The sequence below is a fragment of the Cryptomeria japonica genome, chromosome 6, assembly GCF_030272615.1.
Source record: "Cryptomeria japonica chromosome 6, Sugi_1.0, whole genome shotgun sequence".
Lineage (NCBI taxonomy): Eukaryota > Viridiplantae > Streptophyta > Pinopsida > Cupressales > Cupressaceae > Cryptomeria > Cryptomeria japonica.
In genome coordinates this window covers 138,173,273-138,192,550 of record NC_081410.1, presented here as the reverse complement: position 1 = coordinate 138,192,550, position 19,278 = coordinate 138,173,273, and the positions used below count along the sequence as shown (strand labels likewise).

At 35.5% G+C, this 19,278-nt stretch overlaps 1 protein-coding gene across 2 annotated transcripts; it reads right to left on the bottom strand.

Annotated features, from left to right (window-relative positions):
* Positions 1-894: 894 nt before the first annotated feature.
* Positions 895-2,166, bottom strand: LOC131061566 (uncharacterized protein At5g65660). Of its 2 annotated transcripts, none has more exons than XM_057995302.2 (2): positions 1,621-2,166; positions 895-1,483 (listed from the first exon to the last, which is right to left on the bottom strand). In XM_057995302.2, the coding sequence occupies exons 1-2, from the start codon at positions 1,888-1,890 to the stop codon at positions 1,397-1,399; spliced, it is 357 nt and encodes a 118-aa protein (XP_057851285.2). In that variant the 5' UTR covers positions 1,891-2,166; the 3' UTR covers positions 895-1,396. The 2 variants fall into 2 exon arrangements, with proteins under 2 accessions (XP_057851285.2, XP_057851286.2); XM_057995303.2 differs by having other exon boundaries at positions 895-1,480; positions 1,621-2,165.
* Positions 2,167-19,278: the final 17,112 nt, after the last annotated feature.

Here is a 19,278-nt window from a genome sequence, read left to right as displayed (position 1 = left end):
CTTCTATCAAGAAAAAAATTGAAATTTGGATGGTTTTTTACTAATTAAACACATCAAATTTTTTTTTTTTTTTTTTTTAGATAAAAGTGGATAAAACCACTGAATTATATTAATAAAATTGTTTCTTACATGGTGTCTGGTTCAAAGAGCAACGAAAGGGAAAGAACAAGTAAGAAAACCCTTCAGTATTATAATATATTCGTCTTTTTATCTTCAAATATCTGATAGTTATCTTACAGTGTTTAATATCTCATCTCATTCTAATGTTAGATAATAAAAAAGAAAAACAGACATGAAATTTCGAATTTTCATGGTTGTCTGCTAATTAAAAACATGAAATTTCTTCAGATCATAGTATCAAATGTTCTAATGTCTGATAACCACCTTCTAATCTTCAATACCTTATCTCATGCTCATGTTGGATAGTCAAAGAAGAAAAACACACATACAATGTCCAACTTTAAGTGGTTTCCCCCTGTTAAAAACGTGAAATTTTTGCAATTCATAATATAATGTCTCATGTTCCAATGTCTGATAACTGCCTTACGATCTTCGATACCTTATCTCATCCTGATGTTGGATAGGTAGAGAAGAAAAACAAACTTAAGATGTCCAATTCTGAATGGTTTCCTACTAGTTAAAGATGGGAAATTTTTGCAGTTCATAATATATGTCTTATGTTCCAATGTCTGATAACTGCCTTAAGATCTTAGATACCTTATCTCATCCTGATGTTGGATAGGTAGAGAAGAAAACAAACATAAGATGTCTAATTCTGAATAGTTTCTTACTAGTTAAAGATGTGAAATTTTTACAGTTCATAATATAATTGTCTTATATTCTAATACCCTGATAACCATCTTATGGTCTTCAATACCTTATTCTGATGTTGGATAACCAGAAAAGAAAAACAAATAACAATTAATGTTGATAAATATGATTACATAGTGCAAAAATCCCAAATACACTCTCTTAAAATAATTACATTTCTCTGATAAAAACTTACAGACCAGATATTTTGAGGCAACTTTAAGGGGCATAATTTGAAGCAATGATCAAGCACCCCTCTTTTTTGCCTCCTCCTTTTTCCTTCAGTAATGGGGAAAAAGCTGTGAGAATACCAATAGAAAATTTTAATAGAAAATTCTTTCTCTGGGTAACAGAGTATACAGAATGTAAATGTCCACAATCTCCTATGAAATACAAAAGGAATAGGGCAAGGGAGAAATGATATTTGCCCAATTCTGGACTTGGGCATTCCAATTTCAAGCCCAAATATTTCAGCTTGAGGACCCATGATCGAATCCCAGAATAGAACCAACTTACAGCTCTTCTGATCTCCTGAACTTCTTCACAGACATATATGATATCTTCCCATATGTTCAGTATGCTGGGGCTAACTTTGGCGATCCACAGGGCAAGGGCAAGCAATGAATTTGGCCAGATTGTCTCCAGGCATCACCACTGCCAAAGATAGTTCCTGCTGTTTTGCAATTTCATTTTTAACATCATGTTAGAATAATCTAGAATAAGTTGTGAATAAGTTAGAATAAAACAGAGTACAGAAAACCCCACTTAAAAAAAGGGAAACCAGAGAGAAAATGCCCAAGAATTGATCACCCGTTGAATCCCAGGATTGTCAGAGGATGTTGAAGAGCCGCCATGGCCAACAGGATCAGAGGACGTATCACGGAAACTGAAACTTGTATGGCGAATATACAAATCCTTGATTTTTTCCCAGTGATAGCACCATGAAAGCAATCCACTGATACCCAAAACAATTAACAGAAATAAGACAGTTCCTAAAGGAAATCCAAGGTCAGATTTTTTAGATTCTCCGTCAAGCAGCCGCCTTTGAACATACAAAGCTCCTGCCTTAGCCTCATCCATTAGTATACCTTGCTATGACACATTCAATGAAGGAATTTTGCAGAGCAGAGAGATTTTTTGGCTCCCTGTTTTAGAGCTCCTTTTCTGTGGGTGCTGTAAAACCATGGAACCTGCTGGTTATTAAGTTAGAAGTGACATGGATCATGATTGTATACCAAAGTTTTCAGGCCAATAGATAAGCCAAAGTACAGTACAGGCATAGTGGCATTATGTTCATGTGACCTGGCACTAGCATCCCCATTGGTTTGTCTGTTTAATATGCTTGCTCCACTGGTAAAGATTTTTGTTGAAGGATTCTTATTTACATGTCAACCAAAAAAAATGGAATCTTAATTTCACTTTAATTTCATAATGGTTAAAATTGCATGCTCATATCTTTTTTCATGGTTAAAAGTGTATATTCATGTCTTTTTTCTTTGTGTTTTGGTCCATTTCGATTGGATGTGGTGAATGGAATAATGAGTGGCATAATTTAGTATAATTAGTCATAATATCTTATGCTTTGATGTTACTGATTTATAATTTATTATTTGTTATTTGATATTAGATTTGTAGATGTAGATTTGCTTTAGGTTATTTTTGTTATTATGGATCGAAGTCATCTATTTTTAAAAATTTAGACATATATTCTCTCTTTGATGATTGATTACTAACTCATGTGATGATTCAATGCACATTAGGTTGATTTATGCATTTGGTGGTTGTATTTAAAGACACGCATTCAATCATTTGAAATTATTTTGGAATAATCAAAGACCATCTCGTAGGAGCTATTAAGGAGCATGCTAGAGATTTATTGATAGAATATTTTGAAGAGTATTCTAGCAAATATTCATTAGAGAAATTGCAATGCACATCTAACGAGTGATTGAGGTGATCAAAATGATGATTACAACATATAAGACAACCAAGGATAAAATAACTAAACATTGTGAAGCCACTGACATGTTGCTACAAAGAATAGAAGAAATCATTTCATCAATTTCATGTACATTTTGGGAGACGAGTCTCAGTTGAAGAATGTTAAAGATATTGTGAAAGAATTTAGGGGTAGCCTATGATGAGAATATACAAAAGAGAGCATTAATCATATGATGGTGGCGAAACAAGAATATGAAGGTTGAGCTTTCCCAATTTGAGGACATGAAGAAAGGGTTAAAGAAGTTTTGGAAAGCTTCGTCCATTAAGCTCAAGTACACTAAAGCACTAGATTTGGAAGAGATAAATTCAGTTGTTGTGTAGTATCGTAAATTGTACACCTTTAATTAGGGTGTCCAATTTCACACGAGCTCCTAGCACCCATTTTAGTATTTCCCATTCTGCTATGCGGTATAGGATCTTTATTGATTTAAATTAATATTTAGTTCACTATTATGAATTTCTTATTCCACTTTAATACATTATCACACTCTTATTTGATCCATATTTCTAAGTGTGCCCTTTATCTTTTATTATCCAAATATATCATAGATCCTACCCCATTTTATATCTTGAGACATAATTCCCTTATCTAAACATCATATATTGTCATATAAACTTAATTTTGGCATTAGAACCCTATTATCTCACATTCCCAAAAATTCAAGCTGAAAGTGTTAGGACTAGGTCAAAAAGTTTGTCATAATCCCACACTTTTTGTCCTAAATTTTGGGAGGATAATAAGATGATCCTATCCTATTCAAATTATAGCTCTGTACAAAAACATGATAATTCTAAGTCGTCCTAAAGGTGATTTTATTACAAAAACCCTATATAAGGCATCCCTCTCAATTCATTTCAACATCTCATTATTACCTTCTCATTTTGCTATCATTCCAATTCAAAAGCAACACTTCGAGAGAATATCTGATTCAAGGAGCAACAAACTACATCAATGTATCTTCATATTATGTTTCAATTATGATTTCATGCTAGATATTATATGATTTATTATGTTATGCATCAACACATGAAGGACTTATCCTAAGGACATAGCATCATCAATTGAAGGTATACTCAATCTAATTCAAGCAGTTCAATTCAGATTTAGCCTTGCCCTCAAAAGGCAAGCTTTTCCAATTCAATTATAGGGTTAATTCTAAACTTGGGGTTTGACCTAGGCAAACCCCTATAAACAACATCACTTTTCTCCTCTTGTGTACAATTATAGGTTTCTGACAGAGACGGGAAGAATAGAGGAGATTCAACAGACAAATACAAATCAATACCAGGAACCAAGATTGGAAAACGCTAGACCAGGGCACTTTGTGCTTCACGGTTGAGGACTAAGGCACTTTGGGTATCTCAGTCCTCATATTTCTACACCAGATTTCAAGAGAGAATTGCACAAGGTCTTAGAAGCTCATAATTGAGTTTGTGTGCAAAAGTCAAAAGATCGGTGCACTCTAGCGCCCTGGTTCAGTGAATCCAACTCCAGATTTCAGTTGAAAGTGCACCTTTGCATTTCCTATTCAATTATGTACTTGTTGCAAAGTTTTTGTTTGTGCATTAGTCTATTACAGTCCTTTAAGTTTTCATTTACATCATACTTAGATCCTAGTCCAACATCATCTCAAATACATACACTTTCTAAAGAAGCAAAGGAATAGAAGCCCTAAGGTACTGTTTGACTCTCTTGGACAAGATGCAGATACATCATCAGGTTCGGCAACCACCCACTCTTACTCTCAACTAAAAATTGCCAACACTACAACAAAACAACTCATTGACCTTATAAACAAAACAATAGGTCGGTAACACATCACAAACCTAATTATCTCATAGAGATTACAAACAAATCGGTTCAAGTATGACCGTTGGATTACATAACAATCACTGCACATCATTCAAGATAACCTCGATCGCTCCTTGATCACCGCTTCATCGAACTCTGTAACTCATCACATGGTTTCCTCTCTATGCAATGAACTTGCTCATTCCCAAGATAAAACCATTATCTCTACGCGACAAAAATCATTTTAAACTCTTCTCATACAACATGCATACGTGGCATAATATTTACCGTTCATCCTTTGATCGTAAACCACTACAACCGATTCACCAAGCTCCATCGGTCAGGGTTTGGTCTCATCAATAGGTAGGGTTACCAGTTGATCTCTCTATTGCATAAGTAAGACCAATTTCCTCCACAAGCTCACCTACCAATTGCAGTTCCCTTTACTAGCTCTTCCTACCGGTTGCAAAACAACATTATAACAACATCATTACCGGTTATAATTGACATCAATGACAACATAACATTTCATTACTAAATTCTTCATGCAAATGCCAATAGATTCGAGGTCATTAGATTTCACACCCTCTTTTCATAAAAAATATAAAGTGCAAAAATTTGGCACTAATTTTTTTCCCCCTAACACATGTTTGAATGTCGATTGAGTTAAGGGCTTTAAACTTCAATCAAATTCCACCTAAAAGAAAACCCAGTCCTCTAGACATTTCTAACCCTACTTATGAATACAATGGACATGTTTTAGGATGTGTGCAATAAAGTCATGATAAATCACACTTTTCCAATGAAGATATAGGTTTCCAACCTCTTCCTTTGTCAACATCCCCTCCCCCATTCTCTATTACACCCATGTCTTCTCATGTTTCATTACAACATGATAATATTTTGTTTGAATTTCTTCATGTTAACTTAATTACTCTTCTTTGGCCCAAACAAAGAAAGAAACATAGACAACATCTCGAGAATTCTAATTTTTGCAATGGTATCATAAAAGTAACAAGTGACAATGAGTAGCATATTTCTCAGGATCATTTCAAATAACATTCAAATTCTTATTATGTTGCTCCTCACTATGTGACATTGGAAGCTTACTTTATTGGGGGTCTCTTTGACATTCATGGTGGCACAATTTAAGATACAATCATACTCACCAAGCAACATAATAGTCTATTTATCCTTGTCTCCATGATTGGGGGACAAGAATAATTTTTCAATAATTTCTTCTTTCTAGGGATTCACTTTTTCTTTGTTGAGTTGATCTTTCATTACTTGATGTCCTTTACTGAATAGAAATATCATTCATGTGAGTACATGTCTTTCTTGATTAGGACCTATTCTTACTTGAAATGGTACTTATTTTATAAATGTAAAGTGGAAAATTGGAGAACCTAAAGCCAATTCACCACTTGGAAGAAGAGGGATTTCACTAGGCTCTAATTTTCACTTGAGGAGGACTTTACATTCAAAAGAGGGGGATGAATATACTAGATCCAATCCTAGATGATGCAAGGATTGGATACTAAGTAGATTGAAATGGATTAAAATATAATTGACCCTCTTTTGTATATTGATTGATTGAATTAAGACAAAGTGCTCAAAATGGAGACAAAGTATGTGAAAACAGTGAGCTACAGATTCAGGATTCAACTGTGCACCTGGATCTGAGAATTTTGAGATGATTCAGAGCTTCTTTGCGAAATCCGAAAAAAGTTGCAGGGATCGTGTGTCCGGACAGGGGCGCCCTCCTATTGATTCTCTAAACTTTTTGTGCGTCGAAAAGGGTTTTTCCATCTTTGTGAATAGAGCTTAATTCCAGAATTATAGCTATGCACCTGATTTCTCCACACAAAAGGAAAGGCAAATATGCTGGGAATATGGGTTCATCTTCATATCAAACTCTAGTTTTGGAATTAACCAAGTGGTTGAAATAATGTAAATGAAATGACTGAAAGTAGAAATCCTCCTCTTTGAGGGGATGTTGAATTGAATGAAATTGAAATGCTTATACCTCCTTGTGAAGTGTTGTTTGCCTCCACATAGAATTAGGGCTTCATGAAGTAGATTGTTGATCTCCTCTTCAATGCTTGAAATCTTGTCTCTATTGCTGCTCCAAAGCTTGAAGGAAGACTGAAAATGCTCAATTTCTCTTGAATGCTTGATCTCTCGAATGCTTGATGACCTCTTGTGTATATGCATTGGATTTATTAGGATGTCAAATGAGAGGAGAAATCCCTCTTATATACTTGTCAGTGGGTTTAATTGACTGATTTGTTGACAAGGGAAAATATAGGAGGTAATTCCCGCTTCAAATTTGAGTTAGGTCCAAGGGGAGAGGATCAGGGGAGGTCCCAAATAGGGAATCCTAGGGCGCCATGTCTTGGTCCTTGTGGATCCTAGGGTACCACGCCCTGGTCCTGCCCTATTTTGGGCAGGATCAAGGTGCAGGCAGAGTGCAGGGTTGAATTGCAATGTGTTTTTGATGTGCATGAGCATATCTAGGTCTCTGATCAGGTTGAGGGGCACAAACACTAAGGTAAAGACCCAAATGTAGTCAAAAATTGCAAGGGGTGAAATTTTAAGATGTTACATTTAGCCCCCACTTTAGCGGGAGTATGAGCTTACACAAATACTATCGGTATAGCACAAGGAATTTAGATTGAAATACTTTCACCACATCAAGGAGGTAAGATTCACCAAGCCCCTACTGGACTTTAGGATCTTACGACTTCAATGATAAGGTAAATGCGAAGACCAGGAAAGAGAGAGAACCATGACTACAACTAGTAAGGTTCTCTTACTATGAGCCATGAAAGGAATACCAAAAAGTACAAAGCAAAGAGAAAGTTTGCTAAGTAACCTTAAGTATCAAAAGAGAGAATTATGAGCTGAGTGTATGCCCCCATGTTAAAGCGATTGCGTACACCTTATCGGGAGCAATTGCTTTAAGGTAGGATACACCAAAGAAGACAAGCACATTATTGCAATAATTTAGCTCCCAAGAGAGGATAAATCAAAGGATAATGAACACAAACACAAAGCACGAGGTGGTTTCACCTAACTTTTGAGTCAGTATGCTTTTTATGATAACTTGTGTATATCATGTATATATGTATGCATAGAATCGTCCTCGTCCCCCAAAGAGAGGAAACCACCATGGAAGAAGGGAACACATGTGTCTTTTGAGTGAACATTGGAGAGACCAAAATATATCTCAACGCTTTGCATCATCCTCAACTAGACAACACTAGGGACAACAAATAGAAGAATAGGGAGAAAAAATAGAATAATATCACAAACAAGCAAGAGAGGAGAGAAAGAGAGTCTACAGTGCAAATGAGCTAATCAAGAACGTCATTATCCCCCTGATCTTACTGATCATTATTTCGGGAAGGTGGACAACACGCAAGAGGAGCCACATCAAGCACAGTACATCACAAGTTCCAAACAAGAACCATGCTCTAATGTTAAGTCGCTTTGTTCATTACTAGGAGCTAGGATTAATTCTTTTGAAAATTTTGTAGATAAGTCATTGTCAAGATCAACATATTCATATTCATCATTAGAAATATTAGGATCAACATTTTCATCATTAAGAACATTTTCACCTATTTCTTCATCAAGATTAATAAGAATGGGAGCTCTAATAGGAATAGAACTTGAACCATCATTTGTTTTAAGCATTTTGTGTCTTGTAGAATTAGGTTGAACATCTTGCTTAGGAGAAAATGGAGTCATGTCAAATGTTGGTATTTTGGGAGAAGAAATTTTTTGGGAAGCAACTTCACGAGCTCTTGCACAACATCTTCGTCGGTGTTCTCTGGCACAATGGTTTCATCTAGTCTTGGTTGAAGGTTGAGGAGAGTTAGGTTCATTAGATATATGCTTCGTCTCTTCTTTTAGGGAAGGATGAATGGGTTGGGGTCTTTTAGGTTGGGTAATAGGGGAGGTTGGTCACTTCTCTCTATAAGATGAAGGAGGAGGAACCACACCATACATAGGAGGAATGGGAGGTGTAGGAAGGAGACCAGGTCCATCATGAAGAGGAGGAATAGGTCTAACCTTAGGAAGGATAGTTTGTTGTTTAGGAGGAAGAATTTTTCTACCTTTGGGAGGAATAGGAGACTCATCCATAGGAGAAGGAGTAGATTTTTCTTTAGGAAGAAGAATATCTCTTTTCATGGGAGAAAGGACACACTTCTCTTTAGGATAAGGAATAGATGCCTCTTTGGGAAGAAGATTATTTCCTTCCTTAGGAGGAAGAACAATCTTATCCTCAAGAAGGGGTATATGATCATCAAAAGGAATGCTAAGTGTTGGATTTCTAGGTTGACTCAAGGATAAAATCATTTCATTTTTCCATTTTTGATATGATCTAAAGAGAGCAATGCTTCTAGGTTCAACAAGAGGCTTGAATTGTTTGGACCAAAAATAATGAAGACAAACATCTCCATGCCTCATTGTAGGTTGAAATATGATATGATTAATAGTTATGATTTCACCATTATGAGGAAATTTCAAACACTTATGAATAGTAGAAGCAATCACTTTCATGGAAGAGAGCCAAGGATGTCCCAACTTCACATGAAATTGATTGGATGTAGGAATGATAGCAAATTGAACATCTAAGCATTTAGTGCCAACATCAATAGGAAGTGTTATAGAACCAATAGCAAGACAAGAGAAGCCATAAAAAACTTTAACTATCACATAAATATCATCATCTATCAGTTGATATAATTGCAGTATAAATAAATTATTCATTTATCACATTAACCATGCAAGGGGGATCAATAAGGACTCCTCTAGCGGGTATACCCTTTATTTTTGCAATTATGTATAATGGGCCATCGGGTGCCTTAATGGTTTCACTGGGATCAAATGTTATGCACAAACATTTAGGAGGCTCTTGTTGGTCTACAAGGTTCACCACGTTATTAGTTTAAAGGCTCACATCATTGGGAGAGAAAGCAAGATGTTCAGTCTTAATAACATTAGTGGAATGGGATGGTAAAGGATCAATGAAAATTTGAAGGTTCTGATTAGAGCTACAAATTTGTTTCCTTTATCATTCACACCTACCATAAATATAGTGTTGTTATCAATCAATTCTTGAATCTTACTTCTCAATGAAAAACATTTTTCAGTATCATGAGCAGGTTGACAATGATATTGACAAAAAGATTTAGCATCAAAGTAAGGGGGAATTGTTTTAGATGGATCAATTGGTTTGATTTGGGAAGTTTCAACACATTCTTTTGTATTAATTAAGACACAATGTTATATAAAGATTCATTCAAAGGAGTAAACTCTTTTTTTCTTTTAAAGAATTTAGACAAAGGAGGCACACCTGTAGCACCTATGAATTCACTGTTGTTGTTGTTGTTATTGTTGTCATTGAATTTGATGAATCCTTTGTTTTATTTGAACTTCGCAAATAGTTGTTGAGCACTATCACCCTTATCACTCAGAGCCATGAAAGAAGATGATTGTTCCAATTGACTCACAGTTAGATGATAATTGTGAAGTATTGGGCACAACTGCGAAAAGGAAGTAAACTTATTTATCAGAAGTTTATCCCTAATGTCTTTTTGTAAATTAGCAAAGAAAATATTTTGAATATCTTGATCGGACATAGGAAAAGAAATCTAAGAATATAAATGCTTATATCTACCAATAAAATCAGTCACTTTTTCTTTAACACCTTGTTTACAATGCATTAAATCAGTCAAAGTTACTTTAGGACCAATGTTATTGTGAAATTGTTGAATAAAAACATTAGCCAGTTGTTGAACAAAAGTAATAGAATAAGGAGGCAAATAAAAATACAATTGAAAATCTCTATCCCTTAATGTTATAGTGAACAATTTTGCTAACAACCTTTGATCATGAGAAAAGTCACTACACAATGTTTGGAATGTTTTAACATGAGTTTAAGGGTCACATTTTCTATTATAAAGTTCCAATTGAGGGACTTCTACATGTTTAGGAGGGACAACTCTAACAATGTCATGGGATAATGGGCTCGCTACATCAAATGTGGGCACATTATACATTGATTGATTCATAGAAGTCATTTGTTTTTGTAAGGAAGGTATTGTTTGGGAAAGGCTATTGATTGTAGCTTCAGTAGAAGGATTGAAATTAGACATGTTGGATTGAGAGGGAGGAGTAACAATGTTGAATGAAGGAAGGGGTTGAGAGAAAGGAGGTGGAACACTATGATAAGTGGGTAATGGAGAAGATTGGGTAGCACATGGAAGACTCATGGGAGGAATGAAGGAAGTGTGATTAAAGGAGTTTCCCCCTTGACTAACATTTATAGGTGGTGAATGTGACTGGGTAACAAGGGGAACACTCATGGTAGGAGGAATGAAAGAAGAGGTATTGCCCCCATGACTCACATTTGTAGGTATGGCATTTTGGGTAGAAGCATCCATGATGTTTCATGTGAAGGTAGGAACACTAGTCATGGAAGTTTTCAAAGGAATAGAATGATTAACTTGACAATGAGGTTGTGTATAACCTAGGTTTTCAACACAACTATTCATAGGCATGATATTAGAATCAACAATATGAGCAATACCACGCAAGATATCAATACCATGCTTATCACTTTGAATCATTCTTTTTAATCCTTCAATCAATGGGAGAGCTTCACTTTCTGGGTATTCTTGACTCATCCATTGTTGAAGATTATCAAATTGATTGTCCATCTTTGCCAGTTAGTCAACGAATACTCTAGTTAGTGATTCATCCTCATTGTGAGAATTATCAAGAGGATAAATAGGAATATCTGAAGGATGGGAAGAAGCAGCAATATCCTCATTGAAAAAGCTAACCAAATTAGGCTCCATTTCCTCGGTAATTAAACCTTGGGCAGCCTTAATTATACAACTTCTTCTAACGAGGATACTATAGGTAGGACTAATAGTAGTAAAACTCATGCACTTGGAAAAAGAAATTGAAAATTAGGGTTTTAATTTTGAAAGTTTGAAGGGGAGAGAGTCAAAATAAAAATTAGGGTTTTCCAAATTTAACCTCTTAATTAAATTTTTTGAAATGTTGAGATATTGTAGAAATCAATTTAATTTTAAAAATTAGGGTGTGTGTAGTGAACCACTTAATTTTAAAATTTAAACTGACAATGGGAATGTTGAAATTCATAATTATTTTCAACTTTAGGGTGACCTAAAATCAATAAAATTTCACAAATCTCTGGAATTATGCAGTAAAATATAGTCAAAACAAGCTCTCGAAATTTGAGCAGAAAAAGTCGGGACCAAATAGGTAGCAACTTGGTCCGAACACATGGTCCGACCAAATTTTCAAGGAAGCAAGATTTTATGACTTTAATGCGAATTCCAAAAGGATATTGAAATTGGAGATGCCTAGATATGTAAAATTAAGCCTTGAAGGTCGAAAATAGGACACACTTAGAATGTTTGATAAAAGTGCTAATTGAAAGGACAACAAAAAGGGCACACCTAAGGGCCAACTTTTATGATCTCTATAGGAACAAAAGGAGATTTTAGATTTAATTGATCCAATTAAATTCTTAAAGGAATATTTGAAATTAGACAAGAAAAAATTTAATTTAAAAATTAGGGTTTGTTGCATAAACCACTTAATTTGAAAATTTGAATGTTGAAAGGAGGGAAAATGAATTTTGAAATCAAAGAAAAGACCCAAATCCAAGATCTACACAATCCATGATCAATTTTAAAATAAAAAATTAGGGTTTTTTGATTTAACCACTTAAATTTAAAAAAAAAATGAAAGTTAAAAGTGTAAATGAAAACTTTAATTGTAAAATGAAAAGTTATCAAGTCTGAAACTATGAATCCAATTTAGACAAATGATAAGCTCAATTTTGTATCTAAAAATTAGGGTTTTTGTGAATTTAACCTCTAATTTTTTTCAAAATTGCAAAGAAATTAAACTTGTAATTGAAATTTTGAATTTTAAATTGCATGCACTCAGATCTGAAAACAAAAATCAGAAGCAAGCATAAAACACGTTGGGTTCATGAAAATGTAAAGTGGAAAATTGGAGAACCTTAGCCAATTCACCACTTGGAAGAAGAGGGAATTCACTAGGCTCTAATTTTCACTTGAGGGGGACTTTACATTCAAAAGAGGGGGATGAATCTACTAGATCCAATCCCAGATGATACAAGGATTGAATACTAAGTAGATTGGAATGGATTAAAATGTAATTGACCCTCTCTTGTAAGTTGATTGATTGAATTAAGACATAGTGCCAAAAATAGAGACAAAAGTATGCGAAAACAGGGAGCTACAAATTCGGGATTCAACCATACGCCTGGATCTAAGAAATTTAAGATGATTCAGACCTTCCCTACAAAATCTGGCAAAAATTGGTCCTCTGAACTTTCCGTGCATCGAAGAGGGTATTTCCGTCTCTGCGAGTAAAGCTTAATTCTAAAAGTACATCCGCACACTTGCTTTCTGCACATATAAGGAAAGGGAAATGTATTGGGAAAAGGGGTTTGTCTTCAAATCAAACCCATATTTTGGAATTAACCAAGTGGTTGAAATAATGTAAATGAAATGACTGAAAGTAGAAATCCTCCTCTTTGAGGGGATGTCGAATTGAATGAAATTGAAATGCTTATACCTCTTTGTGAAGTTTTGTTTGCCTGCACATGGAATTAGGGTTTCATGAAGTAGAATATTGATATCCTCTTCAATGCTTGAAATCTCGTCTCTATTGCTGCTCCAAAGCTTGAAGAAAGACTGAAAATGCTTAATTTCTCTTGAATGCTTGAATGCTTGATCTCTCGAATGCTTGATGATCTCTTGTGTATATGTGTTATATTTCTTAGGATGTCAAATGAGAGGGTAAATCCCTCTTATATACTTGCCAGTGGGTTCAATTGACTAGTTTGTCGACTTGGGACGACATAGGAGGGAATTCCTGCTTCAAATTTGAGTTAGGTCCAAGGGGAGAGGATCAAGGGAGGTCCTAAATAGGGAATCCCAGGGGGCTACGTCGTGGTCCTAGTGGATCCTAGGGTGCCACGACATGGTCCTACCCTATTTTGGGGCAAGATCAAGGTGCAGGCTGAGTGCAGGGTTGAATTGCAATATGTTTTTGATGCGCATGAGCATATCCCGGTCTCTGATCAGGTCGAGGGGCACAAACACTAAGGAGAAGACCCAAATGTAGTCAAAAATTGCAAGGGGTGCAATTTTAGGACATTACAATAAATAATCTCTCCTTAGAGAGTGTGTAATCATTCATCGTGGTTATCCTTGTCTCTATGCTTTGGGGGAAAGAATAGTTTTTCCATCATCCTTTCTTTCTATGGACACATTTTTCCTTTGGTGAGTTGCATCTATCATTACTTGATGTCATTGCATGCATAGAATAATCCTTCATGTGAATACATGCGTGTTAATTGATTAGGACCTATTCTTGTTTGAAACGATATGTCTTTGTGATTGTGAAAAATGGGATTGGGTAGTTTAGGACCTAATTCCACTTTCCTCCACACATTGGAATACGAAAGAACCTAAGGAAGTGATTCACTTTGAATAAATCTTGTAAAAGAGAGTCAAGGAATACTCCTAGGTTTTCTATTCCTTTGTTACTGCAGAAGGGAAATGAGCTAAATATGCAATGATGACAAACTAAGCTAGAAAGAAGGAAATGACTATGTAAATGCAATAACAAAGAAATACATAATTGAAACTAAGACACAAAGTACAAAGATGAAGGGGAAATTATGATGTGCACCTGGTATGAAAATTTGAGTCTGATTGAGTTGGACCAAGGTGTTGGGCACTCTGGTCCCCCTTACTATACTAAGGTGGACTTCTAGAATCTTTTTGTTAAATCCCTGAGATGTAGAACTACCAAAGAATTACCAAAAGTTTTAAGGACCAGGGCACTAGGCGCTCTGGTCCCAAGCGTCTAGGGTATCCTTCTAGATCTAGACCTCTACTTGCAAATTCTAGCTTTTTCAAAGATCATAGTTTTGTTGGATTTCTGTACTTGAACCCGCAACTTGAAAATGGTGTTTGGGTGGCTATATAGGGTTTTTACTTATTCAAACCCCTTGTTTCTGTTATTTCCACCTCCACAAATAGCCAATAATGTATTGAAATGTGTGTATTCTATAATCGCATGTGTTTACAAGATCCTAAATGAGCTAGAATACAAAATTAGAGTTTTACCCTATGTTGAGTACAAACTCTAGATGTAAATGAGAATGATTCAAATCACAAATGCAATAATGGATCTAAAGCAATAATGTAGATAAAAATAAGTGTTGTAAAACCCATATATAGATATGAAAATAACATGAAACCATACCAAACCTTATAGGAGAGGTACCAAGCCAATCAACAATTGATGATCTCCTATTATTCTTCAATATGTCAAAAGCTTCAATTGATAATGAAAATGGTTGATGTAGACTTGATGGATGATTGATTTTTTCATTAAAGACTTCACATAACTTGTACTTTCACTTCACAAGAGGTTCCTTCAGTTGCTAGAGAATGGATTCTTCAAATGGGGAAAGGCAAGGTTATATATATGAAACCCTAACTTTGTATTCGATCAAAGGCCAAACTAGAATTGATATATTTTTGCACGTATTTGGATTTAAACATTATAATACTGCCAAAACATGATCTCAAAATTCAGGAAGAAAAAGTTGGGACCGGTGTGATTCACACTGGTCCTATCAACTTTTTCCTGAATTTCTAGAGATGCAATGTATCATGATTATAAGGTGATCGCCAAGTGTGATGATTTAAGATGTTTAGATGTGTGAAATTGGGCCTTGAAGGTGGAAATACAACTTAATTAGGGCTTTAATGAATTAAATGATTAAAGGGATACAATAAAAAGAGGCACGCTTGGGATTAAGGGTCCAATTTTATGATGTGTGAAGTGATAAAAGAAGACCTTAGATTTAAGTAGATTTATTAATTAAATGCTTAAAGGGAATTTAAAAATGTAAAATGCAACACACTAAGGTGGATGCTAGCCTAAGCATTAAATTGTACTACCCAATTAAGGGTGTACAATTTACGATGCTATAGTATTTTATAATTATATCTCCTTGTTGATTGTATGCAACCCTTCTATAAGAATCCACTTTTTCATAGGAATGGGGAAGGTATATATTCTTAGTCTCCTTCTCCTTTGAAAAATTTCATCTTTATTAAAGATCTCCTCTATTCTCAAAGGTAGATATCTTTGGGTAAAGATCTCTTCCTCTGTGCATCCCTCAAAAGGATCCCTTTACACTTGTTACAAGATATATCTTTTACAGTTATATATTCCTTGATCATAAGAGTTATGCCTCTTTATCTTTGAGTTATGTACATTGTTGCCTAGAAGATATCTCCTTGGTGATGAAGGTGTGTATCCTTGTTTATATCTTTTCCTTCAGACATCAACTATAGAGTTATGTTGACATCTTAAGGGGGGGCATACATGCACCCTCCTTGTAGCTTATATTCAATTCAAGTTTTTGGATTTCCTTATTAACAACATGCTTTGTTTGGCTATCCTTATTACACGTCTTATATAGGTTGTTGCATGCTTGAGAAATCCAACCAAAGTCTTCAATGAGATGCTTAACTCTTGAAACCAAATGATATTTTGGCAGGATGAGTTGACTAGCATAACACAATTTGATAGACCTTTCAACCTTTCCTTTTGTAATCCCATGGGGTTGTTTGACTAGCATAACATAACTTGCTAGACCTTTCAACTCCTCTTTCTCTATTTTTAGGATGAGTGGATCTGGCATAACACAACTTGCTACTCGACTCTTCCTTCGTAGATAGATCACACAACATAATGAAACTTGTTGTCTCATGAGAATCCATGCTTCCATGGATCACCTAGCATAACACAAATTTCTAGCCAATGGTATCCATGTTACCTCTTTCTTTTCCTCTCATGGATCACTTAGCATAACACATATTGCTAGCCTATGGAATCCATGATTTTCTTTCTCACATGAACCCATAGCATAACATACTTTTCTAGCATTGGATCATGGTTTCTCATCCTTTCAATTGGTGTACATCCTTGTTCTTTGTATAAGTCCACTTATTCTCTTGCAATAAAATATTGCCATAGTCCCACACTTTCTTTCTCAAATTTTGGGAGGATAATAAGATGATCCTATCCTATTCAAATATAGCTCTATGTAAAAATATGATAATTATAAATCTTCCTAAAGGTAATTTTATTATGAAATCCCTATATAAGGCATTCCTCTCAATTCATTTCAACATCTCATTATTACCTCGTCATTATGTTATCATTCCAATTCAAGAGCAACACTTCAAGAGTAGATTTGATTCAAGGAGCAACAAACTACATCAAGACATCTTCATATTATTTTTTAATTATGATTTCATGATGGATTTTATATGATTTATCATGTTATTGCATCAACACATGAAGGACTCATCCTAAGGACATTGCATCATCGATTAAAGGTATATTCAATATAATTCAAGCATTTCAATTTAGATTTAGCCTTACCCTCAAAAGGTAATATTTTCCAATTCAATTTCAATTCGATTCTAGGGTGATGAATAATGATGAACTACTAAGGTCCTAACCGGTACTGAGAGGGGGGGGGGTGAATCAGTACACAAAAAAACTTGCTCAGACACTTTGACAAATCAAAACACAGATAACCAGTTGTCTTCACCACTGTACTTAGCCATAGCAATACCGGTTAAACAGAAATACTTTAGACAACATTCAACAGATCTCAAATCTTGATAGCTACTTCACCAGTTTAATCATGCACGAGTTGTACCAATAAAAACCACAACTGCTAGACAATGCATACATATCTAACTTAATAAAAAACCACTCAATCATCACATGAAAAACTCACAACCCATAACACATAGATTATTCACATGGAAACCCAAATGGGAAAAACCACGGTGGGGATGAATACCCACAAGCTTGTTTGTGAACTCTTTTTAAGTCCACTCTGTTAGGAGCCTAGTCTAGTTAAAGACTTTACAATAAGGTCATGTTAGGAACCAATCCTGTTAGGGATCACTCGGTTAAGGGATGGCTATATACCCTGTTAAAGGTTGAAACCCTGTTAAGAGTTACCTTGCTAGAGGATTTAAATAACTCAATGAACTTGAGCCACCTGGTTAGAGTATTTACAACAAAGCCTGTTAAAGCTACCCGGTAAAGGGATTTACCTTCTGTTGAAATGATTAGAAGACAATAGGTAAAACTCCAATCTGATAATAGCACTCCTTGCTAAGGCAGATCCTTTTCAGTTCCTCTCTTCTGCAATCACACTTTGCAGATTCCTAACTCTGGTTTGGCAAGTATCAAATCTCCAACATGCGGACACAAACACAACTTTTGCCAACAACTACAATAACAAAAATCATCGACCTTATAGACAACAATTAGGTCGGTAGCATAAACCCTAAACCCTAAACATTTTAGGTTTACAATTACAAGCAGTCCAATCCTGACCATCAAATACATTACATAAAATAAAATGATCTAAAACAGATCTCAAGTCATTCTGCATCGTCCAATCTTCACCGCATCTGGAAAATAGTAACCCATCACGCGCTCTTCACACATCGCTAAGAAAAACGCACATTCCCGAGGTAGACATTCAATGCATTCAATCTTCACTCGCAAGATCCTCAAAGAAATCCTTCACGTGCACACAACTGACGTGGCATCTAGATCCTTATCCTTGTTCTTAACTAACTCATCACAAAACATCATCGGTTGCACCGCACAAGACAAACCGGAAACCCTAGAGCTGAACAGAGACTACCAACCCGTAGTCATACTTAGTGAACCCCGACACTAGTCCACTCCCTCCCGGTTGACCATAAATGCTTCCAATCTTCATACCGGTGCATACCGGTTCACCTGCTTGAGCACTTATTGACATCAATGACAACATACATTATCACCGCTTCATCATATGCCAACATAGGGTTAATTCCAAACTTAGGGTTTGAGCTAGGCAAACCCTTATCAACAACATCATTTTTCTCCTCTTGTGTGCAACTACACGGTTTTGATAGAGACAAGAATAATATGGGAGATTCGGTAGATAGACACAGATCAGTACCAAGAACCAGGATAGGAAAACCCTATACCAAGGTGCTTTGGGCACCATGTTCTAGGACCAAGGTGCTTTGGGCACCACGTTCTAGGACCAAGGTGCTTTAGGCGTCTTGGTCCTTAGAAGTCTACACCACATTTTAGGAGAGTAGAGTACATGGTCTTGGAATATGAAAACTAAGTTTGTGTGCCAAATTCAGAAGACCAGTGTGCTCTAGGTGCCCTAGTCCAATGAATTAAACTCTAGACTTTAGCCATAGGTGCACCTCTGTATTTCCTATTCAATTTTATACCTATTAATAGTTTTTGTTTATGCACAAATCATAGTTCAATGTCATCTCAAATCCATACACTTTCCAAAGTAGAAAAGGAATAGAATCCCTAAGGTACTATTTGACTCTCTTGGACAAGAGTTAGTCAAATTCAATTGCATCTTTGTGGCTTTGTATTCCAATATTTATGCGAAATTTTCTCTTGGCCCTAATTCTACCTTGCTCCATTTTCATACATTACAACAAGAATTTAATCGTGCA

Excerpts from the sequence above, each read along its gene's own strand:
- LOC131061566 (XM_057995302.2), bottom strand. The coding sequence starts at position 1,890 with ATGGATGAGGCTAAGGCAGGAGCTTTGTATGTTCAAAGGCGGCTGCTT. Across the intron at positions 1,484-1,620 it reads ACAATCCTGGGATTCAACGG|CAGGAACTATCTTTGGCAGT; the intron begins GTGATCAATTCT and ends ATTGCAAAACAG.